Below are 26624 nucleotides of genomic sequence, written 5' to 3'. Positions count from 1 at the left end.
AAGGAACTGATTTCTCTCTCTACCTAGCTAAAATAATTATGGCTGAAGCTGCTTGAGACCAAGGTACTTATGGAACGGAGAAGTTTCAGGTCACTAACCCTTATTACATTCAGGTTCCCATTAACTTCTCTGTTACAAATGACGCATTGTTAGCTCACTTCACAAAGGAATACTTACTATTTGGGATAAAAGACATACTTAGGTGGAATGAGATTATTTGGAGAAATGTAAGCATGTTAACCAAACGCAGTTACAGTAACAGAATTGCCATGCAGGAAGTTACTTAATAGCCAGTAATAAAAGTTGAGATTCAAAGGTGTTATTAAAGGCAACCATGCTGAATATATACATGTACAAAATCTGTCACAGGTGCTCTGCACACACTGTCACCAAAACCCCATTTTTAAGATGAACAGAACAACCATCAGCAGAATAACTCTATTTCAAAAGGAGAACAGTAGCAGATCTAGTTAATGCTACAGAGCAGAAGAGCAGTGATACGGGCATTAAAGTCTCACTCTGTTTTTAACAAAGTAATGTGGGACCACATCGGAGCAACAGAGGCTGAGCTTGTTGGATGGATATAAGAAAAAAAGAATAAAGAGATCTGGGTATAGATGTGATTAACGATTATATATGTGGTAACGTGCAGGGAGACACATGTCTGTCTTGTATGGAGGGTCCCTGTTTCTTCGTAGCAGAACGGGAAGAAAGTTCAGGAACAACAGGAGACAGACAAGTCTCTGGGTACAAAATGTTGCAAAGAACTTTCCTTTTCTTTTTCTTCCTTGATGGGAAATCTGATGCGCAGAAACTTATCAGAAAGAAAACCTGAAAGCAGTGTGAGGGAGAAACAGTGCAATGCAAGGAGACATTATCAGACAATTACTAGAGTACTTAGTCACAGCTGGTAGAAATACAGGAGTGGTATGACTATGAGACAACTTCTTTTTACTGCTTTTTTTACTGCAGCAATGAGTGAGAGGGTTCCCAGCTGCTTTGGCTGCCATTGAGATCTGAGCTGCTGAAGGAGCCAGACAGAAAAAAGGGTCTCACTCCTGAGGACTGAAAGGGAATCCCACTTTGATATGTAGACGAAAAACTGATGAGCACCAGTGTAGTTCATACAAATCCAGTGAGCCAGCAAGACTGGAACAGGTAAAGAAGCAAGTTTAAAGAAAGTATAATCATTTGGACATGAATTTTGACTTGTTGCAACAGAATATCACATTCTGGGGTAACTCAAGTTTGTAGACTTTTTTATTTTCTTCCTCAGGAAGGTCATATCCATACCTAGCTTTCCAGGTAAGTCTCATTTTTCTCTTTCAATATAGTAAAATTGCTCAGTCTGTGTTCAGGAGAAGGTCATCAGCAAGAAAATAATTTTGAAGCTCTCTGAGCACAAAGAAAATTGTTTTTTTGCTTTCTGAATGTGCTGGCCTGTTAAAAGAACACAGAGCCTCATCTTGCTATCAGTGACAAGGCAAATGGTACTGCTACTTAAGAATAAAAATTTAGTTTCTAGGGACCTCAAGTAAACAGCTCCTTTCACTCCTCCTTCCACCATCTGGCCACTACTACTTAAGACTAACTACAAATTTAGACTTTGTAATGCCCAAAAACTAAGGAGGAAGGAAGCCAAGGAAACCTTTGTAACCAGTAGACACATTTACATTCCTTTTATATTTCTATACGATCTTCTTCTATCAGAAGACTGTACTGAGGTTGGATAGGTTGCTATTAATACTTGCCATTTGTAAAAATGTTCCTAACTCAGAAGTCACAGTGAAATCTTTAAAGGAAAGGACAGGCTTAGTTGAGAATATAGGCCTTAAAAGACCAGAGCTGGGCTGGGCTGGTTTGTGTGGAGTACACTTCCAGGCAACTCCAGGCAGGTGGTAGATGGACCCACAGAACATTTAGTCTGTCACTCCACATGGCTGATATCAGCTTCACCAAAGGAGCAGAAATCAAGAGAATTAGAATCTGTTTCTTAAAGCATTATTTTTCCAGCCAGGCTTCAGCCTATTAGAGCTAATTCTTTTCTACCTTTTCTACTGCCTAGCAAAACAGTTGCTAGGCAGGTTGGTGATAATAAGCATCAGCCTACAGCAAGCTCCAGAGAATCACTTTGTTACATGTGTTTGTATTTTATGTGTGATATACCTTAACCATACTGTTAAACTAACAGAATGTCTAATTATTAGCTACACACATCACTCATCTTCAATTACATCAGGCTTCTGTTTGCTCTTGCTGTCACATTCCCATGACTACACTATTATTAAAATCTAAACTCACATTTACTTACTAACTAAAATGTATAAAAAAAGCAAGCCCAAACTACCAACTACAACAGAGCTTTCAAGACTCTTTCCTACTTCAAATTTGTGTGAAGTTAAAAAGAACAATTCTCAACAGACTCATCACTTATAATTGGAAAACAAACAGTAATTTTCCATCAAATAAAACAATTTTACAGTAACACAGTTCCCTACTCTCAACCCAAATACTTTAGCACTGCATTAATGTGTAAATTCCAGTAAATAAAAATGACCAATTCTCCAACTTTCACTAATCTGTGCAGATTACCTATTTGCAGATAACATGTCCTTCAGGGAGGGGTAGGAGGCTCCATGGGAACCAAATGAAGAATAGGAAGGACTGTTAGTTCATGCTGAGTGTATTTAAGTGGCAAGTTAAATACAGCACCTCTGGAGACTTTGCCTTCTGCCTCTGGTAAGTACAATATGTTCATCCAACAGTTCAAGGAGCTCTTGCCCACAACTGGCTTCTTTAATTGCAGCTGCTTTGATGGCATATCCTTCACTGGGCCCTTTGCCCTTCCTTTGCCATGCACAGAAGAGACTGAGCATTTGGAACTGAGTTACAGCTCTGTTAACCTCCACACCACATGAGCGGACTCTCAAGACTGTTTTGCCAACACCTTCCAGAACAAGGAAGAATAGCTAACTTTGGGAAGATGTAAAAAGCCAGGACTTCAGCCTCTTTAAGGTCCACATAGGAAAGGTAAGACCTCACACAGGGTGAAACTTCAACTGGATGCTTTCCTAAGAATCAAATGGGAGGAAGGACGACAATCCTCTCCTCATTGTACTCTCAGAAATTAAGCATGTGTCCAGCATAGCCCAGGCTAATGCAGTGCTAGAAATCTAACATCCCTGAGCTCCAATTTACCATCTTTGCTGTACTCCTCCCTACTTTCTGTTTCGGCCAAATCACCTGAAATGTTCTAGCTGTGATTTTCTGTCAAAATATAATTTCTCCCAACAGCCCGAGGGATATCAAACATTTAAGAAATGTCTGTTTCTAAAGATAGAACTCATCTAATTTCTTGGAAGTCTTCCTAATGATTCTTTGAAGAGCTATGAGCCAAACATGGAAATTATGGCTAAGCAGCTTTTGAACAAGCACGCTTTTGAGCAGTTTTAGAGCATATTATTTTTTTATTAATAACACTTTTCATTCAGCTTCCCAATCATGATGGAATGTGCTCTAATTTGTGTGGAACTGGTACACTGGTGTGCTTTATTCAAGAGCTTTACTTCTGTGAGGTGATGTAAAGTTTCAGCTCCTTCTGTAGGAATATCTGCAATATCATGCTTCTAACACAGACCTTTGCAGCTACTGACACAGGAACCAATTAGAAAAAGACAGACACAGCAAGCTTTCAGCAGCAACAGCATTGCGTTCACATCAATTAAATACTTCCTACAGTTCAATAAAACTGTCATTTATCTCCAAAGTATATATACTGCAGTTTTCTCAGTACCATTTTGGTGTATACTTCCATAGAGTTCCTTCCTAATTTCTACATCAGTCCAGATTTCCTAAGAAACAGGTTTTAAGATGGTGAGAAAGAATGCCTGCAGTATTTCCAAGTCTCACAGGAGAGTTCATCCTTCCCAGGAAGGACTGGTTTCAACTAAATCGATCTTAGGAAAAAAAAAAATCATTAAAATAGGGCACTTTCTGTGAAAAAATAAGGACAAAACTTTTCAAGAGACACCAAAACTTCAAAGTTTTCCTTGCTTATGTCTTAACCTCCAACAAACTCCCTTCCCTCAGTGAACCCAGCTGTCTTTCTCTGTAAGTAATGAGGAAGTAAGGGTGTCAGCACCTTATACATAATAGTCAGCACCATGTATCAGTTGGATCTGTAATTCCACACGAACAACTGCTAGCCTGGCTCCTACGATCAAAGTATTCTCTGCCTGACTGTGCAACCAGAGAGAATTTAAAGGAAAGCAATAGTATAAGAGTACAGAATAATTCAGGTACAAAACATTCCCCTGGCAACATTAGAAAATAAATCACATAAATAATAATGGCAAAATATACCATTCTTCAAAGGAAACACAGCTGAAGGGTATGAAACAACCAGGTATTTTTACAAATGGTGCTTCAGCAGTGACTGCATAATAAGCCTAATGCTGATATTTTTTAAATCTTTGACGCACACATATTAATTATACATTCAGGACCAAAGCGTTGGCAGTGTCCTTGTATTTGCAGCCTACGTGCATCCCCAAGAGCCAGCAAGATAAAAGACATATTCATACAATGTTTGTTTAAACTTCTTATCCCTTAATGAAATCCATTATTTCTAGGGCACAGATTTCCAAAAAGACAAAGGACACCAGTGCTCATGACAAGGGTTGTAGATGCATTTAACAGCCTAAGGGCCAGGGCAGCAGGAGGTGAAGTATGTCTGTGTCTTCTCTATAAACAGCATAAGCCAGAGCACACACAAAAAGTAAACAATGAACAACAGAGTATTCCCTTAAAGCTGACTTGTAAGAAACAGCTAAAACAACACTCTTTAAGTAAGCATATGCTACCAGATTAAGCATATGCTACCAGATAAACCTTTTATGCTTAAAGTCAGAATACAGTCATAACTGAGACAGCCCTTTATTAAGCTGAGCCTCCTGCTACAGCTAACGCAAAGGTGTTCAGATGCATCCTTGTCTGATTTTCAGCAGGTTCTTCTCCCATCTCTTTCATCCTCAAATCTAGACACATTGAACACTGAGCACTTTGATACCCAGCAAAAAAAAAATCAACTACGAAGCTCACATCCAACTCTAGCAAACCACATAAGAGGATCAAACACGCCACATGAAACAGTATGTGAGGAGAATGACTATTTCCAGTCAATGAAACGGAGACACAGAAGTTTAAGCATGTTGCTGTAGGCTACCCAGTGACCCAGATTGTGAACCAAGACCACCACTCAAGAGTTCTAAAATTGTGTGCTTTGCTCTAACAGAAGATACCTCCGGGGACAAAGCACTTCTTCCTGAGGGAACTACTTCCAGGAGCAATGCTGGCCACTTTCATTGCCAGGTGGCTAGAGATGCAATGACTGATCACCATGAAGGAGAATGATGAGGAGACTCATACCTGTCCAGTATATCTGGGAGAGGTAAGACCATCCACTGCCATATCCCCAAACCTTCGCTGCTATCTGAATGCCAGAATGGCCGGCTCTGTTCCTTTCCTGTCTTGTTCTCGACCAGCACCAAGGATATATTTCCCAGCAAGAAACCATGGATGAGCCATGACATTCGTAGCTAGAAGAAAGAGAACATACAAGATTAAACATCACAAACATTATCCAAAAGTTAACAAAATTCCCAACTCTTCCTATTTCTTTGTTTTCTAATCACCACAAAGTCAATTCTCCCTCCCTTATGCTCACGTAATCCCTTTAGAGAACTCCACAGATGTGGAAGCCTGTAATACTCAATATATGATATTTAATATTGGAACTACTAGCCTTTCTTTTTGGTAAAGTTGAGTCCAAAACATCTCTGTTTTAGCTTTCACATATGTGTCTGTAATTTTAAAGGGATAAACTAATACCTCTTTTATCTGCAGTACAAAGGTCACACTCCCCTAAGATACCACCTAAGAGATTCAAGTTAAGACTAACAACTTCTTCAGCAATAAACTTTTATATTCCAGCAGCAGAAAAAACATAGGGAGAATAGCTGCAATAAGCAGGCATCACTAGTAATCACATCCTCATCCCCCAGATACTCTTTTCAAAAACCAGTTTTTCCTTACCTCTTTCCAAGTTTGTACAGACTTTCCAGTTAAAGTTCAGTAATAATTTGGGTTTTTATTAATTAAAATACCTTAGGGAACCGGTTTTCTAACATTTCTGTTATGTTTAATGTAATTGAGTCCATTTCTATGCATTTATCCCCATATGTAAAATTATTTCACGTAGTTTTCTCATTTTATGACTGTCCTTCACTGCATGAAAAGAAAAACCAATCCCTTCTATATCAGGTTAGTCTCAGAATCCATATTATATGAATATAGTCTTCTAATTTTCTTGGGAAGAAGATGACGACCTAGCTCTTTGTTGATAAAGAGTATAAGTAAAATACATGTATGTATTACATGCAGGAGCTGGGTCTCATCTCAATAACCAATAGAAGTGAGAATGCTGAAGGAACAAGTTTATTAAATCTACATTAACGATGGATTTTTGGACACAAGAAAGCGTTCGGCACAGTACCTAGCATCCACGCATGTTAAAAAATAGCCCTCTGGTTTTTAACACTTCAAAGCCAACACCTACATCAGGAGGCTAGGAATTAACACAGGAATACTTGATAACATTACTTGCTTGCTTTGATAGCACAGAATATTCATATCCATTTCTCAGCATAAAACACAACTGCTAGATTTTGCTTGCCGTTCCTATCTTACGGTATAAGTCTGTCCTGGCAGACAAGTCAGACTTGGGAGTTGGAAGAACAGAAGTGTTGCTATTATTCCCAGCTTACGCTCACAATTTTGGGGTGAGTGAAACAAAATTCTGGGTACCCATTACATTAATGATCACTACTGAATTTAGGTAAACAGTGCAGTTCACCTGCCTGTCTCCAAAGTTACAAAACCAGCAGTGACTTTGACTACATTGCAAAACTGTGACAGAGACCAAAAATCTAGATGTGGTTCTTCTCTCTCTACAGTCCAAAACTCACTGCACTCGCCTGGAATTACTCCTGGGTCCGTTGAACTGCTTGGGTGTATGACACAAGCATTGATGAAGTGTACAAACTGATACGGAGGTATCAGTCTGTGAATCCATCTTATTACCTCATTTTGACCAACAGATGTTCAAGACTGTTGCACAGACATTCAGCAGTTCAGCAAATCATCGCTGGGGCCTACCAGACCACAAGCTGGGGACAAGCCACTGCTCAAGTCAGACTATCAGCTCACTCCCACCCCAAGTTTGGGAAAGGACTCAGAGAGTCCTATGTCTGCTTCCCTAACATCAGACAGTGGAAACCATAGGATAAATTGTGAGGACTGCCACCTCGCAGACACCAGAGAGAAAAAGCAGAGTTGAGCAGGACTGCAAAGAATGGCTTCAGATACGACACAAAGGGATGGCCAGTGAGGCAGCTGAGGGAGGGCTGAGTTCATACTCACAAGTTCACTAGAACCAACACTGGTGGAAGAGACTGCTGACAAAGGTTTATGGTGTAGGAGGCTGATGTGTTCAAACTCGATATCCTGCATGGCTACTCCTAACTCTTAGTTTATACCTGGTTTTAATGTCAGGTGACAATCAAGATTAAATAACCTGTTGGGCATTTTATACTTTCAAGTGCCTATGAAGTGAGACTACTGAAATTATAGTGAAGATTGCTCTCCCTTAAATATCATTAGAATACCTTTCAGGTCCACTTAAGTAATTTCCCTTGAGAAAACTGATCAGGACTAAACTTTTTTATTTTTGTTTAAAACAACTTCGTAATGCCAGTCAACATTTAAAGCACTCAACCTATAGCAGGGAAAGCAACTCCTCTGAGTCCATATGTGAAGCACTTTTAGGACCCCCAATGCCAACTCTACTGTAATGCACTGTATGAAATTTCTAATGCAGGTAAGTTGGAGCAACTTCACTGTGCCATTTTGACAGTTCAAAATTTGAGATGTAAAGCCCTGAAGCTCCTGAAGCAGGAGCTTTCAGACTTCTGTCTCTTCTGGAGACCTGCCAGACAGTAAGAGGCAACATCTACATGGTCAGAAGTGAGAAAAGAACGAGCCTTTGATAGTTATTAACGTAACACTAGAGCAAAAGCTGAAGCGATTGATGAATTGGAATGGAAGCCTTTGCACACATGTCAGCTGTTTGAAGGAAAGACGTAGTTGGCATTAGATGTGGGAGATCAGCTTGTTGGCAAAGTGCAATATGCAGACTGTAATGAACTGGCTCTGAGTGAATTGACTGGCACTGCGTCCAAATGGGCATTTTTGGCTGTGATTTCCATGGTTTCTAAGCTTCACAGCAGGGCAGTCCAGGTCTTTTCACACCTGCTGAAGTGAACCATAGAAATGATGAGCTGGATGCCACAGTAAAGACTTCCGAATGGGGCTGGCATTCATTCTACAGAATATGGCATCAATGATGGCAGATGGTACTACATACACGATGCCTCCTGTAAGTAGTGCAGTGGCACATTTGGAAAAATCTGAATCTGGGCTGTTGGTGGCATACCCCTAACATCATATATCAAACATCTCCCTCTCTGTTAAACCAGCAGCAAAATATTCAGAAGCCAGAAACATCACTGAGGAATTAATTAGCATTGCAGGTAGACATTGGCTCAATGGCACCTTGCTTTCCAGCTTTAGAACCCACCATAGCTGATGATTAAGCTGTTCATATGCAAACCCACTGACTCAGTAAATGAACCACTCTAAACTGATTTGGGGAAAATTCAAAGGAGAGAGTGCCCACCATAAACACACAGCATATTGAGGCAAAACTTGGGTCAGATGGTCACATGCACTGTACTGCAAACACCATCTGGAAAGACGCCTTTTGAGAATCCCCTTAGCCTCTGAGTTCGTGGAATATCTGAACTGATAAACAGGAGACTCAATTCATCCAAGAAAGAACAAAAAACCTAATCCTTATCAATGTCAACAGGGCTTGGCAGGTTTAACAGAGAGGTGAAGAAGAACAAGGAGGGTAGATTTTCTAGCACAAGCTGCATAATTTCAAGAGCACCTGAGAACTGAGACTTGCATTTTACTTCCCTATGCACAAAAGAAATAAAATACTGAGAACCTTCTGGGTTAAGTTTGGGCCTGTTTACACCTGTGAGTCTACTTTAATGGCTAGAAACATTCCAGGAGGAACTAGTGCTTAGACGTCTGACTGAGGACCAATGACACACGCTCACAGCAGCATAAATAAAACACTCCTCAGCAGCAGTCCAGAGAGTTGCTGTTTCTTTTTCCTCCCTTTCTGAGTGGCAATACTCCTGACTATTAGCATTACGGTCCTATCTGGTAAGAAAAGCTAGTTGTTCATCTTTAGCACATGTAACCAAAGAAAGAGGAAAAGATGAACATACTTCCAACGAGGCTTGGAGTAAGGTATTTTCAAGAAGATGGAGAAGAGCCAAGAAGCATCCTTCTCCCAAGGAACTGCAGTAGTTGGATCCCACTGCTGGCTATCTTGGTACCCACACCCCAACTCTGCACCACGTGCTTACATCTTGTGAGAAAGCACTTTACTTAGTTCTCATGCCCCCAGTCTTTGCCCTCCACCTATAATACTTGCTCAAAGGAATTGCTCAGAATTTTCCTGACCAGGAACTGTGGATTCTTGAAATACAGACATTTATTTTTCTGAAAAACATAACTCTTGTCTGGCATCTTCTTCACTAGACAGGAACCAGTAGAAGTTGTTTTCAGATGTGAATGCACTGACCCAGTAAATGTAAGTCAGGCATTAAAGAAGCTTGGAAACCACCTCGCCGTTGAATAGAAACTGAAGCTGCAAGTTGGAACACAATTTACACAGAATTAGACAATAGCTGCAGACACCTTTGCCAAGTCTCACTAGGTTTTGCACATGAGTATGAGCTATGTTTGAGGCATGAAGCTTCTCACATTGGCAATACTGTTTTTCTTACTAGAAATGCGAAATGGTTGCACACAACAGTGCAAGAAAAGACATCTATTAGGACTGCTCAGCAATTTAGACTTGGAATCTTATGAATAAGAAAGATGACTGAAAGGTCTTGCTCCTGTTTTTTGGCCAGATCAACAACTGTGTACAATCAGTCTCTCCTGTGGTCTGCTGACACTTCTGCTTTTGCTTAGGACTCAGATGTGCAAGCAAAAACTTTATGTAAATGATAAAATGATAATTAACTGATCTGATCATGTAGCTTTAAAATACCTAGGCAGGCAAGAGAAGCCCGTATTTTATATGAACATATTCTCACACTATTTATTCTCCCATTATTTCTTTCTTACGTTTACTTTTACAAAATCAAGAACCTCATAAAAGCACCTTCGTTTCAGGAAACAAAAATAAAGATGACAACACAAGAGAAAGAAAGAGAAAGACTTCATAATTTTGCCGCCAGGCTACTGTGGAGTGACCAGGCCTTCAAGAAATTTCAGATATTTTAGATCATCCAATCCAATGACACTGAAGCCAGGTGGCAAAGAAAGCAAGAAAAGACAAAGACAGATAACAGTGAATAAGCTGTAGAGATTTTAAAAACAACACTTTAAAATAAAAAAGGATGCTAACAACATTCTGCAAAATAAAGCACATGAAAGGCTGTGCTAGAGGCGTATCGGTGCTGCATTTTTCATGCTCATAAATGTTCTGAGTCAATGTTATTACCATGTATCCTTCTAAGTTATTTAAAGCTCAAGGAATAGAGGAGAAAGAGACACACACTCTGCAGGTGTCAGCATGGGGCTCAGAATGTACTCAAGGAATGATTTATATTATTGATTTACATGCTTTAAAAAAACCCACAACACTTTTGCATAGAAAAGAGAACTGAATTAATAACCACAGAGGATGAAAACATCCTTATTTCTATAAACCTGAATGAGAGGGTAAACTTCAACTACGCTGTTTTACATCAACACGTATTTATTTTCTAGAGAGAGCATGTTTACATTCAAAAAGTAATTTCAGGCTTAAAAGAAGTCTGGCTTAGTTTAGTACTTACTTACATAACATAATGGTGGCTTTCAAGAAATAGCTAGTTGAAATGTCAAAATAGCATCAGAAAAAGATTTTCATTATTTTAAATATGGCCAAAAGCACAAAGCTCTTTTACTATCGCAGGAATCTGTCTTCAGTGTTTTTCAGCACAACTATACCCTTTAAAATGTTTGACCCAGGATCTAACAGAAAAATGAAATAATCTGGTTCCCAATCACAATGTAGTCCCCCTTGCAAAGAGTCACCTTCTTTTCTGGAGATGCATGCAATAACATTTAAGGCTAATTTCAAGTTCATCACCACCCAGGCAACACCACCTCTGTTGTTATTCTCCTTCTCTATTACAGCCTATGCCAAAACCGCTTGCACGGCATTTACTTCTCAGATATGGCACTAAGGTCCATCACAGATTCCTTGTGCCCAGCAAAGCACAGCCTTTCCAAAAATCAGTCTCCAGACTGTTCATGGTTCTGCAGCGACTTTCAAACAGAACTAATAGTCACAATCCACCACAAAACAAAATCTTACAGAATGGATATACCTACTACTGCCCAGGCAGGTACACGCTGTACCAAGCCCTCACGGAATGCAGTAGTCCTGGACCTGGTCTTACATCTTCTTATGACAGAAGCCCAAACACTTTGGGAAGATACAGGTATGACTTTATGATCTACAGGCACCACAGTATTCTTCAAAGCCTGAGGATGCAGATGGCAGGGAGCATCTCTGAAAAATGGAATGAAAAGCAAGTCAACATACGTGACTCTGCACTTGTTCAGCAACAATGCTGGGACTGACGGAGACGGGATTGCCTCGCTATCCAGACGTGGGGGACCAGAACTGAGTCTCCAGCTTCCACATGAAGGCGAGTGCTCCCTGGACATCTGCAACACTCTTGTGTCAGCTCTCTGACATCTTTCAAAGTACTGAGAAGTAGGTGGCCATTATAGTCTGGAAACTGTGCACACCTAGAGGCTATCAACTGTGGCAAAGCAATTTAGTTTTGCCATGGATGGTGTCTGAGATGACAGCACTTCCTTTGGACTTTAATTGCAATGTGGTTTCCCAGATTCCCACGCAGCAGTACTGCTACTGATGACATGCATATGGATTTCTTCTTCAAAATGAGGAAATGTCTAACCACCCCATGAACCTCTTTACTCTGTTGGCCTTCTGCAGGCCAACTGATTCCCACTCAGAGGGGAATCACAGTGTGAAAAGAAGGGGCAAATAATCCTGTGCTTTATTGCTCAAGCTCTATAAATTATGCCTTTAAATCAGGTCACTGTTTGGACTAATTCTTTGTACTTTATGTGCATTCCTATGCTCAATTACACATGCTTTGTTTCCAATGAACTTTTACATATGGGTTAAAAGATTTTCACTCTTGATTACTGGCCTCTGTTTGGTTCCTGAAGCACTTCCTGAGCTTTTTGTTGCTTCTCTCTTTTCTGGCTACTTCAGGGTGATGGAGCATCTCTTCATGGACTATGCGTACCACTTGCTGCATTCCCCCAAGATTTAGAAGAAGTGCCACAGCTTCCCTTTACCACACAAATTGGGTTTTAAATGCACAGTTAATGAGGTCAATAGGCAAAGGACTCTACCAAATGTGCAACACGAAAAAGATAACAAAGACTGTCTGGACTGCAAACAAGAGATTCTTTGAAGCCAGGATACTCTAGCCAAGATTTAATAAAACAACAAAAAGAAAGAGAAGAACTAACTGAACCAAGAACAAAGGGCAGCATCACAAACTAACCACTCTGACCTGCCAAAAGCACTGAAGAACAAAGAAAATGAAAACATAAAGCTGCTCAAAACAAACAGGAGCAAAGTGCAATACAAAGCTATACACAAAGTGCAAGGCACATTAGGGACAATCCCAAACATGTGTGGGAAAGTACAAGCTGTGTTTATTACTGTATCCCCTGCATGCTTTTTTACCTTCTCATCTTTTGATGCATGTGGGGCAGTACAGAGTAGGTCAGGCTGATTTTTTTCCTTTCTGAGTGAATGAGGAGCCTCCCACAGGACATGGGAAACACTAGGGGAGCGCAGCCTCAAAGCAGCCCAGCACACTCCTGGTGACTGATCTCAAGCTGGGGAGAGCACAAAGATGGAGGGTCACGCTTGTCCTGCACTTAGCAGCAATATGTATGCCAAAGATCACCCAGGCTCTGGAGTCTCCAAGTGCTAACGTCAGCACTACTGCAAACAGCTGCCCAGAACCTCAGCAGGGAAGGTATTTGGACCAGGCCACCCCACAAGTCTCCAGAGTGTTGGCAGTCATTTTCTCAGACTGTTCAGTCATCTCTGTTGCTACTCTATCACAGTGGAAGATTAAACAGCCAGGCTGAAGGACAAAAAACAAACCTGAAGCATTAGCAAACTCTTTGTGGCTGGCACCCACTGCGGACTGCTTGACTGTTTCCTTATCAGCATTGAGTCCTGGTTCCATGGACATTCTGGCCAAAAACCAGAATCCTCCAGACTGGTAAATAGCACTGCAGCAGGTAATGCTCCTCAAGCTGAGGTTGAAGTAATTAATTCCTATGAACACCTCAGGCTAAAAAGCAGGGTGTCAGCATTTGTCTAACATGACTGGATAAAATAAAAACAAATTAAGGGATAAGGGGAAAAAATTAGTAGCATCAGTAAACAGTGGGTCTAGTAGCATCCCAGAGCTTCCACATAGCACAGAAAGAAGAGAGGGGAGTCAAGATCAGCAAACTGGGGATGCCTGCTGGCCTCCTTGTTGCTCTCATGGCTTGCAGCATATGGCTTTTGATAAAGTCCAGGGCACAGAGCGGGGTAAGTTCCACTCACCCAGGAGAGGTGAGCGACCTGAGCAGGCAGGGCAGCACACTCAGTCTCACCCCCAGGAGTTTAGCTGAGCATATTGATATTGGGGTAGACATGGCATACAAGGAGGAGGAAGGATGACAAAGCCTAAGGACAGCCCTCATCATGAATATATATTGGTGCAGGACATGAATCTGAGCCAAATGTCTCTGGGGTACTGGAACCAGCTGTCAGAACGAGCCACTCTGTAAGTGAACACACAAGGAGAGCATGCAGATATCTAAAGGATCATGTGAGCTGGATCAAATACAAGAGGGAGGGCAGGTTTATGGCTTGCTCTGACTGTGGAAGAATAAATGGGTCTAATTTGCACACGCTGAGATCTCTTTGCCACATGAATCATGAGTGAGTTTTGTCAGTGGGATTTCAGTTGCCAGAGAATCTGTCCTGGTTGTGACATGCCAGGTGGAGCTGTCAGCAGTGACAGGTAGAAGAAAACTCATCTTTTAGTGCCTGAACTTGAGCCAGTTAAATCAAGACGTAATTGAGGGTGAATAAATACAGGACAGCATTATGGTATTTTCACAACCTCTTTTCTGACTATAATTTCACTATAAGGAAGTTTGTTGGCACCTATTGGAGGAATAAGTGCGTAGGGGGGGAACATCTTTCTCCTCTTGTGTTGTGCTGAAAAGTGGAATTAAATTATTCTGCTCACAGACAGATTGTTCCAGTAAAATAGAATTTGAAGCCACCACGGGCTCATTGAGAAGAGAAGCTTTTACACTATATGAAAAGGCAAGAGACAAAACCCTTGCCAAACTCCTTCACTCTTTATTACCGACAGCTGCAATGCTGGATGCGTCCGGATGCTTTTTAAGTGCCAAGGGGAGTGACGGAGGTGGGATGGCATGTGAGCAGATGAAATACATGGCAGCCTCTCCCCCGACGGCAAGTTTAATTATTTGCACTGTTGTATACACAAGAAAAAAATATACACATATTGGGAAATCATTCACTCCGATTCCTGTGTCAGGTGTATTATGAAAAACACTCGGTCTTGCTGGTCCACGGCAGAACAAGGTCTTAAAATATTCAGAACCTGCATATGCCTTTGTCACAGAAGGGAGGAAAAACAAGGTAGAATGTATTTCCTAAAGAAGGAGGACATGAATATATCAAGAGAGCAAAACCAGATGCACTTTTTGCTATATGAACTGAAATACCCAACAGAAGTGAACCAAACCAAACTTTAAGACAAAGAAACACCATCTTTATGTACTTTCATTCCAGAGAACTAACACATGCCTTCTTGTCCTTTCTGCATTTTAAGATCAGTGGAACGGGGAAAATCTGATTCTTTTGTCTGTTCAGTGCTCAACCAACAAACACCAAACTGTGCTTTGTTAGGATCAATTATCCCAAATCCCTCTGCTCCAGGAACCAGGAGCTTGTGTGACATCTCAGGGTGACCGTTCAAGATATGAAATGCTCTAAGTCACTAGCCATGGTTCAAAGTCCTAAGTCATTAATAAATCCTATCAGTGGTAATATAATCTGTGACGCTATAGACTAAATTAAAAAGATGCAGACAGGTCATCTTTCTGTAATCTGCAGTTTAAGGGTTAAGTTCTACTGACTCAGAAATTACAACCATTTGTGCAGGGTTGGCAAGCCTTGATATACTTACTTACGTCTTACGACTGTCAACAGCTTTTCTGCTTGAATAAGAACCCAGTTCCATTCTACATGAATTTATCTCTGCTGCTGCTAACTTCGGCGCAGCTATGAACAAGGCCTACATGAAGATTGGTAGGTTTGAGGTGCAGCATGATGAAGACCTGTCAGCTCAAATCCCAGTTGTGCTAGAGAAAGCATGCACTGTATTTTCTGAGCAGCTCAGGGGCAGTCCTGAAGCCTATTCTTTCTCAGATCTTGCAAATACAGTGTTTGTTCCCGCAGTAAGCTTCTTCCTCTTTGTGTTTATGTAATGCTGGCTGCCCCACCCTTACAGCACACACACCTAATTATGAAGATTATAATACATCATATGAGGCCATACAATGAGGACAAGATAGGCTAAGCTTTTCAGAGCACATTTTGTGGCATTTCAAGCAGATAAGCACATCCTTCCCCTGCACACAGGGGCATTAAACAAGTATATTTTATAGATAAGCCATCAGAGAAAGTGGTTTCTGTGCTACTGACCTAGTGCCTATATTTGAAAACCAGAGTCAGACACACAAAAAAGCTCTGTAAATTGCAAAAGAAAAAAGAACATTAGGACTTGCCTCGCAGGGGGAGTTCCTCAAAGGAGCTGGAAATGCAGTGCTGGTCATGACAGTGTTTGCTACCGCTGGTGCTTTGCTGGTGTTAAGGAGGAGTGCACAACCTGGATAAAAGAGCAGGAAGAAGGTCAAACTGCAGCATTCACCTTCTGGTTTCAGGGTTTGTGAAACCTCCCCAGTACCTATGTTAGCCGGCTCCCACTACAGGAGAACGCCAGAGAGCAGAAGGCTTTTTCAATTTATTACGGATGCAGCTTCACCCAACACAGAAAACACATTTAGGAAGTCTGTCTACCTTCCCCCTACAGCTATCTTCTGTTCCTCCATGACTTCAGATTCCTTCTCCTTGCAAGGCTGAATAACAAAATGTATCTTTTATGAACGAAAAGTAACTTGCAAGAGAATATTTATCTTGTCTAATCCCAAAACAAAATACGACCATGGCAAAATACCACCAGAGTAATATTAATGCAGCTGGAGGCCTCTTTGCTCCTTTAATCATTTGTTGTAACAAGAGGAACAAGGGCAGTATAACACCAGGGGTTTTCCTTGGCAGCTCTGCATGAAAAGGTGTGTATTTGCACTACTTCAGCTCTGCCCTCCAGTTCAGGAAGGTACCACTACTTAGAGCCCAGTTATTTGGGCTTTCATTGAAATTGCCGCTACAGCTTAGACAAATCATGAATCAGCAGCCCTTTATTGCCAGCCCCCCATAGTACCCTCTTTCTGGCTCTTTGCCTTCATGTTTACCTATGCTTCCATCACTCTGTGGTCTGTAATGCTATGGGCTGAGCCATCAGATGGCATAAATGCACTGTAGCCTATACCAGTATAAGTAGAGTATAAGTATAAGCCTCTACCACAACAGCAGAGAATCTTACTCTTCATGTTTAAATCTGGATCTAACTTTCTAAAGCAATGTTGGGATTATACACCATTAACTCTGCTGTTATTATTGTATCCTTTTAGATGCTCTGTGCCTCAGCTATAAATGCCTCCAATGATTTATATAATTGCATTAGGAAAAAGCTTATCTTGGCAGGTGGCCGATTTCCCAAAACTCGACCAGCAGTTCAATGGTTCAAAAACTCAACCAGTTCAATGCCCAAGGTATAAACCTTCAATGGTTTGTACGAGAAGGATTAGAAATGAAGTACTGGGATTGGGCTAGAGGAACCAAGTATACAGTAATGATATATAGAAGTGGAACTCAAGGGACAATGGAGCAAAGAGAAGAAAAGTAAGGAAATGAGAAGGGGAAAAAAGAAGGAGAACAGAGAAACAGAGGAAATAAATAGGAAAATCAGAAAGAAAAAAATCAGATCAGTGTGGAGGAGGGTCATGCAGATGAATACTTGGTGTGAAGTTGTTTAGAAAGGGTCAAGATTAGTATCTGGTGTCAGTTGTGGAGATGTGAAGTACCAGTGTATATCCTCAAGACAGGAAGTGATTTTTTTTTCTCAAAGCACTTTGAGCAGAAAGATAGCTTTTGTTTCACTTGAGGCTGAATATGTAAGAACACAGAAAAATGTGCCTTGTGTTTTATTCCCCCATCCCACCATTTGTGTATCTTTTTTGCTCTCTGCTGTTCATTCTCTGCACTTACTATTTACTCTCACACACCTTCTACTGAAGGAAAACGGCTGTGCTCTGGGCTTCCAATCCGCCATGGAGAAGGATGGGATGCAGAGGAGCCCTGCATCCAGCCACAGTCCCCTTCTTCAAATGAACAGTAAAAGCCAGAGGGAAGCTTTTCTGCAAGAGGGAAAGACACACAGACATACAGAAGAACCCAGGTGAGCTGAGGAGACTCCTGGGCACACAGAGAAGCTGCAGTGACTATTCTGACCCCATTTGCCCAGGGCATGAAGGCACCCCCACAGCTACTCAGTCCCTTCATGTGGAGTCATGCACGTGCCTAACCATGGGGAGGGTGGTGGCAAGGGAAACAACACCCAGACTGTGACCAAGTGACTCCCCCCACACTTTGGCAAACCCAAGTGAGAGGACACATCTCAATGTACATTATGGGGTCTCCTAAATACCTGGCCTCTACAGCTCCACAGGTATAAACCCACTTAAGGTTACATCTTGGAGATGGCTTTCTTAACCACTGCTCCTGCAGCCCCACAGAAGGAAATCTTGGAGAGGGGTAAGTTCCTAACATGATTCCCCTCCCTTACAGTCTATGTCTCTAGTCAACCCAGCTCAGCAACATGATCTTGTCTCTCTGTGAGCACTGACATGGTCTCAGGTAAAGCACTGAATGCCTTTGTGCCTCACCTTTTGCACCTGTGAATCTGTTTGGTGAGATGAACGGATGAAAAGAAGATAGTTTATTTTAAACCATACTTTCAGGCTTTGAAGCCCACTCATTCTGTCACTGGCTTAGGATTTCAGGCAAGTTTCCAGCTCCAAACAATAAAAATACACTAGCTTTTTGCCTTTAAATTAACCAGTTTTAGAGTAATAGTCATTTCATTCAAAGCAGAAAGTAACTTCATGCCTTCCATCGCCTTCTCTACCTACATTGCACATTCTTCTTACGAAAGGTGCAAGTCCTGCTCCTTTTGCCCTGAGCCACACACTTATATTGCCATATGTCAACATTCTCTACTTGGCCATGAATCACTGATTTCCTTCAAACTCATGAAATATCTTTCCCATCACCCTCAATAAACCCTCACTGCCTCCTCCCTAATTTCTACTGTTGTGTAGTTCTACCTTTGCATTTCTCTTCTTCAACGTGAGGCCAGATTCTGCATTTATTAAGTAACCTCGGCAGAAACTGGACCTTGTAAAATGCCATGTAAAAACGCTACCACTATAACATTATTTTCACCTCTAGTGAATCACTAATGATCCTCAATACAGATTCTATACCCAGAGCGCAGCTGACAACTCTGCCAGGTACCAGAAGGCTTCCCAGTAACAAACAGGTACAAACTGGGGTTTATGGGGAAAAAGGTAGAGCACAAAGGTAGCCTGGGTGAAAAAGGTGCCCTTTTAATACAGAGTTACTTTAGGCATTAAAGGTGCCAGAAGAGAAGTAAAGAAGAGTGACCAGTCAATTTACCCTGCTATACGGACTAACCAATCCTTGGGGCTGGCAGTACAAAGCCCCTGAACACACTTGCTCAGTGGGGGTGGTCCTTCTTCCAATAACCTAGAAAAGCTGCTGTGAACAGATGTAGCCATAAAAGGGATGATGTTTTTACACCATTGTGTAGTCAAATCTGTACTAAAAACCAGTTTAGCCCATGTTTGTTTTCCCCTTCTCTGTTTCCTTAAACTTCCCCTAAAACTCTCTTTGGGTTTTTTGTTGTGGGTTTTTTTAATTTTATTTTTTGAAAGAAAGGAAAATGATACAAGAAATCTGTTTAAAATTGCAAAATAAAAATTAAATTCCATGTGCAAACACATTATAAATCCCGATATCCAGGAATTTAGTTTTTCCTTTCAACTGCTTGTTAAAATCAAAGTAAAAATTTCTTCATTTACAAAATGCAGGATAGACTACAAACTCCTAAAGCAAGAGAATCTGCCGGTCAGATGATACTGGCAATTTCAATAGCTTCTCTATGAGAAGAGGAGGGTCCTGAACTCATTTTGTTGTGACTATTAAAAATTTTCCCCTCTCAAATTTTCTATCTATAAAGTGGCCGTCAGACACTAAGACACCAGTATTCAAACTCCAGATCATTCAAACTGTTTAAGTATTGGCAGGCTCCCCTGGCTGAGATTGCAGGTCAATTAAATACCTGCTTGCAGGGCCTCAGCTTTGATTCACACACCTCAAAAGGCAATTCATTGTCAGCGGCATAAGCATCTGCTCCTTGGTCTACCCTGGGAAAACAGCTGAGGAATACCATAACTGCAGCATCTAGACCAGAAATATGTGATTTTTCTAGGAGCCTGAATCACAACTCATTTCACAGAGGAAATTGAAACAAATCTTATGTCTGTGGCTTTTTAGCAGGGCCAAATTTGAACCTGGAACCTGACATGGAGGTGAGAACCTGAGAGCCATGTTTTACTGTTATTTTCTGCAAGCACCCAAAGCTTTTATGAAAAGATCAAAACCTGTACTGGAGTTAAGGCTTTTTCAGGTTTTTCTTTTTAAAAATCTCCAAATTCATTCAGCCTGGTCTTTAAACGTGGAGCTATTAAGCAGAGTTGCTTCCTTGTGTTTTACCCCTCTACAGAACTTGATTATATTTCATTGCACAGCCCGAGGCTGGGATCCAAAGAAAATGACAAATTATAATGTGCCCTGAATTCCTACTGCAACAGCTTGGCTCAGTGTCCATGGCCATGAATTCATTTCACGGCCATACACTATCTAGGATGATGTAAACAAGTCAGAGCAGCAGGAGGAGTCATCTAAGTAGCAATCCCTGCCTGGAGGCCAGAAAAAGCTCACTGTCGATGAACAAGTAAGGGCATAAATAAGAAGCTATTACTTTCCCAGAAAATTTCATTCCTCCTCCACAAATTTATTTTTGATGAATTTTCAGATGTCACATGCACTGGATGCATTTTCTCTGCTGCTCTTTCTTACTTTGAATACATGCAGCACTTGCAATTCCATGTATTGCTACTCCACAAAGACCTCTTTGGGTAGCACTTCTCTGTCAACATGTACTTCTCAATTTTCTAAATGTTTATAAATCAAACTTGCATTAACGCAGACATTGCACTGATGAGGGAAAGCTAATCTGACTTTATTGGAAAATCGTCTATTGAAACCTGCCACGTTGCATATTATCATTAGTGACAGAGACCTCAAAAGATTTAGACCTTAGTAAGATTAAAATGCAGCTTGTGGATAGAGGGTAGGGAATAGAGTAATCCAGTGAGACTGGAGCACTGTGAGAACGTAAGTGTCTCTGCTTTTATTTGAGTGATGAAGTAGAAAAAAGCTGTAGGGTGTTAAACTTGCTCCTGAGCAAATATTTTCAAGCCTTCAGAATGAATTACCTTCCAAGCAAAATCTGAATAAGTTCAAAGTTGTTTTTTTTTTTTTTTTAAACTCAGATTTTTCATCCTTTAATAGCAAGAAAAATTAGCAACTGGAATAATTTATGAAGAGGATGGAGCAGGCTCTTAATTCAAAACTAGGTGTAAATCAACCAGATAGTACAGTTTAAACTTTTGGGTGAAATTCCAGACCCATATTATAAAGGACACAAGCATAAAAGACTACTCTGGTATGTAATGGACACTTTTCAAATTTAGGAGGAAATCTCAGGAGCCAAATAGATCGGCTACTCAAACAATTTAAAAAGCAGCACATAAATCTTAAACATGAGTTTGTTTCAACGGCTGCCTCTACACTAGCAAAGTTGGTCAGCCAAATTCTACCAGAAATGAAGCATAAAAAGGGAAAATACTTTTCAACACAGTCAACAAAGAGTTATCCTTTAATGCCAGAAGGCTTTGCAGAGTTCAGAACTGCCAGAGGTTAGAATTTGTTCCTAGAAGTACAGCTTTTGATCAAGAAAGACGCAAAAGGACTAGTGTATGCAAGACAGGAACCTTAAGAGAGCACAGCATGGCAACAGGTTGCTACTTCATCATTTTGCTTGCAGGGAAACTCTCCCGGGCTGTATCTATCACTAGGATATAAATTAACCCAGTGGTTTCTTCATGCATTTTTGCCTGGAAAGTAAACTGGCCCCTGTAGAATTAATTATCTATGCTTTTTTGGTCACTTGCTCATGTTATCACAAATTCAAACTTTATAGGTTCCTATTCTAGCTGCCATCTGGTCTTTTGAGAGATGTGTGCATGCACCCCTCCAACCACACAGCACAGCCTCAGTCACTCCTTTCAGGAATCAGATACTAGTCTTCCTTATCTCACCTGGTAATGTGTTTAACATCCTTAAATATTCAATGAGGCAAAGAGTGAAAATTATCCTGCAACCCAGTGGTCATGAGATTTATTTGAAAGATGGAGGACATTACTTTCAATCCTTATTCTAGGTAAAATTTATAAAATGTGGAAGAGCAACCCCAGGAGAGACCTGACTAACCATTTTCTTCTGAACTAGACCAGAACTCCAGACCACAATCCTGGAAACTCTGCATGGAAATAGGAAATATGTGTTCAAATTCACTTAGGCAGAAGAAAGACTCAGTCCTGGGTTTGTCATATCCTGAGCGAATCCTCTAAGCTATGGGTCTCTAGACAATAAATATACTATCAGCACCTCCATTCTTTTCGATTTACGTTTTCTTTTAAATACATCCATTACTCACCTAACATGCTTTGACTGATTAACCAATATATTCCCAGGCTGAATTTTTTTTGTGAATTTGAGACAGAAAGTAAAATAATTTTGGACTAGTCAAAAGTATATGCACTTTTTTCAGAAAAAAATTATTTTTGCTCAGACTTGCTGCCCCACAACAAAGGATTACTGAACCAAAATCCAAGATATTGTTAACTAAAAAGAGAAGTACAAAACTACTGAAACAGATTTTCTCTTTCTGTAAAGCAGAGCTCTGCCAATCTGTACTAGCAAATAATTTGAGTTTTCATTTCCATCTTGTACCATATCAGGTATATTATATATATGATTACTACAATAAGAGGAAGTATGTTATTTTTTTTGCAGTTAGAATCCATAAAAGCATGAATTTACTAGCAAAGACATAAGACCACCACTATCTGAAGTCTTAATGTGTGTCTGCAAAGTATGCTTCTGCAAAGTAATTTCCAGTGTGGCACTTCCATCAGTCTGTTAAATCTGTATGTCTGATCCCAAATCAACACAGTTCGGCATCTAATTCCACATCTGCCTCTTTGAAGCTGTCTTTTGCTCCTGCAAGAATATTTGATTATAACTCAAACAGCAACATGCTTTTCTCTAGGGGTCATCCCTGTCTGATTTTATGCTCTCTACACAAACTAATTGGTTGCATGCAGAACAAGCACCGTGACATTTCATTGGCCATTAATAAGTAAAAAGATGTTAACAAACAGCAGGCTTTAGGGAGATTTTTTTCAGCAAAGAAAGGAACAAAAATCAAATGAATAGGGAGAAAAAAAAAAAATCAGTACCTGCACAGCTAAAAGACCGTGAAAGGGTAAAAAAACCAACTCCAACATCTCCTTGAAGCTCCAAGATAGAGTCTTTGGTTAATGGTAATTGTAAAAGATCTCTCTCCAGTTTTGAGCATGGCTATATCTTTTTCTGAGAGCTCCTTTGTGTCAGCAGAAGCATTTGGGAAACCCCTTTCTCTGCTTTATATATCCGAATCACTTTTTGCCACACTTGCAAAAAGCTGATGAAAACCTCCGTGTTGCTCAGAAGTAAAATGACAACTAAAATGCTGAAAGATGACATGTTTTGTGTTAGGCTGCCATGCAGATGTAACTGACATCTAAACCACACACAAACCTGTTTTATGTAAGAAGTCTTATGCCAACATTGTTCAACACAGTAAAGAGGCAAAAGCAGAGAAATCAGCCATAGAACTGAGCAGGCTTGTAAGTAGACATACCAACAGCCCGAGCTCTTGCTAAGGCGAGCTGCTCTTTTTTGTTGCTTGGATGGAAGATGGTGTTTTTTGGGCCTTTTGGATGGGAGTAAGAACTTGCATTCCCAGTACCTGTGGTTGAATACAAGCCTTGTGGTCTTCTCCTCAAGCTAGGGAGTGACGCTCTTCTAAACAGGTGGTTAAATATCTTCTGCCTTTTACATGTTACATAGTTGATGGCAAATAAAGTGTCCCTCTACTTCCAATGAAATGAAAATGCATTCAACTTGCTGATTATCGTAATTTACTACGTTTTTTTAATTAAGGTATAGAACACAACAAAAATACCATTATGAGGTTTTAGAGCTCTCTTTTACAGCTCTTAGGTAAAAAAAAAAAAAAGGTTTCAATACTACTAATATGAAGCATTATTGGTTCTGAGGAGCTGCAAGTCCACAGTAATGACACTGTTCCTAGGAAAGTACGTTTAATGTTCACTAAGTGTGTGTCATTAATGAACATAATTTCAAATTGTAACAACCTCTAACATGATGGAGAAGCGTATCATTTCAAGCTTTTTACTAGATGATCCCAGGTCAAACCACAGTTCTCCACACCAATAAAATCTGTTACTTTATTTCTTTGTTAGCAGCAAAGAACTGGAATTTGCTAGAAGCTGTGTGTCACTCCTATGTTAAGTTTATGCTAGAAACAGCAAAGGTATGTTAGTCTAGACATCACCTATATTAGCACACCTTGTTTGAATTACCTTACCCAGACTCTCCCCTGCTCTAGCTGTCGCACATGAAAGCTAAACTGAGAATAATTGCCTCTTCTATTCCAAAGGCTTTTGCCAGGACTGGTATTCTGGTCAGGGAACACATTTTTTGCATACCAAATCAATGCAGCTCTGTCGGCAAAAGTCCATAGGCTACATCAGCTGTGACACATACACTTTAAATTGGTAAATTACGAACTCTCAACAATTATTTTTCTTCATCTATTTACCCTGTAGATAACCATACAGCTGACAATCCACCGCTCCTAACTATCTGTAGACTGGCAAAGGGGAAGATGCTGGAGGTGGAACATGTAGAAGTATAGAAAAAGAGATAAGGCAGCTTCAAGACAGTTAAAGGAAGGTCCTAAACATCTAGGTAATGCAGCACAATTACAAAGTATTCACGCACAACAAGTTTTCAGAAAACTGAGGCTGCTATCTATCTTCTGCTGTATTTTATTAGACTACTGTCTGCTGAAGAAAGGATAGAAAACAAGAGGAATTACAAAGACACAGGAGTTGGTCAAAGACAAGCCACTGGCTCTACTCATTTTTCATCTTCGAAGTTTTCTCCTTCCACTCCCTTCTGCCACATGCTGTGCTACATTTTGATTAAAAGCTCTAACAAACTACACGTTTCATAATTCTGCAAGGCATCTAGCTATTCAGCTATACTTCCTTTGCATTTTTGATCAGGACTTTGGAAGAGATGAAGCACCACAAGCATTTTAAGAACCTGCTGCAGAACTAATGCAGGTGAGTACAGGAACATACCGACTGGTCCACTGTAGGCAGACATCCAGAGAAAACTGCATGTATTATAGGGGATACTGGTCTTTTGACAGCACTGCATTACTCTATTAGTGCTAAAGTCTCAGGCATTAAAATTCAAAACAATCAATGCTTTTGGAAAAGGAGAATGCAGCCTGGGAGGGCTGGATTTACTCACTGCACATATCTCCCTCATCTTCTCCCTCAGCACAGTCCCTGATGAAGTCACACGCCTGCCCCAGCCTGATCGCCGTTCCGTTCCAGCAGCTGAAGGAACCCTCCAGAGCCATTTTTGAGCCAGAAGCAGATCCTAGAGAACAAGAAAACAAAACCAACTTCACATTACTGAATTGTCTTCCTCTCAACCAACAGGTCATAGGATCCTGGATAACACTGAAGGGGAGAACACCTTGTGAAATCCCCTCAATCCAATAATTACTTGATAATTATTTTATTTTGTTTGACGTGTTTAATCTTGTCAAATATCTATTGGTTCACCTAACAGAGAACTTCAGTTTCCCAGGCATTTCTGGTGTTTTAACTTGGAAGGCATCTTTGACCCTTAAAAGAGGGTTGAAATCCTGCATCCTGCTCTGTGGTACTTCTCAAGAACAGCACAATACACATGATAGGTTTTTAATTGCATGTGAATTTACTGCTAGACTGACAGTTCTGAAGACCGATATCCTCTCTGTCTAGCTCAGGAATAACATGGCTACATGGTTTGGAAAGAACACGAGCTTTCATCAGACCCTCCTGTCAACATGTATTACCTATGACTTGGATGTATCATGTTGTCATATTCTCTGTGAAAGAGAGAAAACAGTCTGATCTCTGCTTGTAGTTTTCTTTCTCTTCTACAAGCACTCCTGCTCCTGCATCCTGCACTCCCCTCCCCTTGAGTCAGGGAGGCCACAGCAGACTAAATCTACCAAGATACAAAAAAATCACTAATTGATTTTACCTATGCTAAGCAGCAAAAGGCAGCTAGCAATGTGGAAAGAAGCCAACTCTTATGAAATGCAGTCAGTGAACATTACAAGCAGAAGCCAGTATCATCCATTCATAAATGATCTTGAGTACTTGTCCCTTAGCACTGTCCTCTTCTGGAGGCACTTGATTCCCTTGACAGCTGAGAAGTCACAGATCATCCAGCCTGACAGGTATCATTTTCCTTACTGTAGGAATTCTTTCACCCTGAGTCCTTTGATTGTAGCCAAGTGAGACACTTAAAGTAAAAAAGGACTTGTCCTAAGAGACACATGCCCTAGACCAGCCACCTGGAGGCAGGAATCAGTTGAGCGGCATCCTACAGTCAGTATATATGGAGGAGGCCAAGCTGAGAAATGCAAGAGCCCCTTCCACAAAAAATCTGCATGTAGATGCAATTCACTGAAACCTTCCTGTCTGTCTGCAGAGATGAGCTTCCAGCTCACTACTTCTAGAAGGCAAGC

General features: G+C 40.7%; 1 protein-coding gene across 1 annotated transcript in view; it reads right to left on the bottom strand.

The window, feature by feature from the left end:
• ALK (ALK receptor tyrosine kinase) overlaps positions 1–26624 on the bottom strand; it is a 324766-nt gene that overhangs the window by 55292 nt on the left and 242850 nt on the right. Inside the window, exons 6-9 of the mRNA XM_054822404.1 lie at positions 25349–25480; positions 17755–17886; positions 16135–16235; positions 5428–5597 (exon numbers count right to left, since the gene is read on the bottom strand). Coding sequence (XP_054678379.1) covers positions 5428–5597; positions 16135–16235; positions 17755–17886; positions 25349–25480 — 535 coding nt within the window. The remainder of the gene's footprint in view (positions 1–5427; positions 5598–16134; positions 16236–17754; positions 17887–25348; positions 25481–26624) is intronic.

Source organism: Grus americana, chromosome 3 (genome assembly GCF_028858705.1).
Source record: "Grus americana isolate bGruAme1 chromosome 3, bGruAme1.mat, whole genome shotgun sequence".
Taxonomy (NCBI): domain Eukaryota; kingdom Metazoa; phylum Chordata; class Aves; order Gruiformes; family Gruidae; genus Grus; species Grus americana.
The sequence above is the reverse complement of the archived record's forward strand: the minus strand, read 5'-3'. Positions and strand labels throughout refer to the sequence as shown.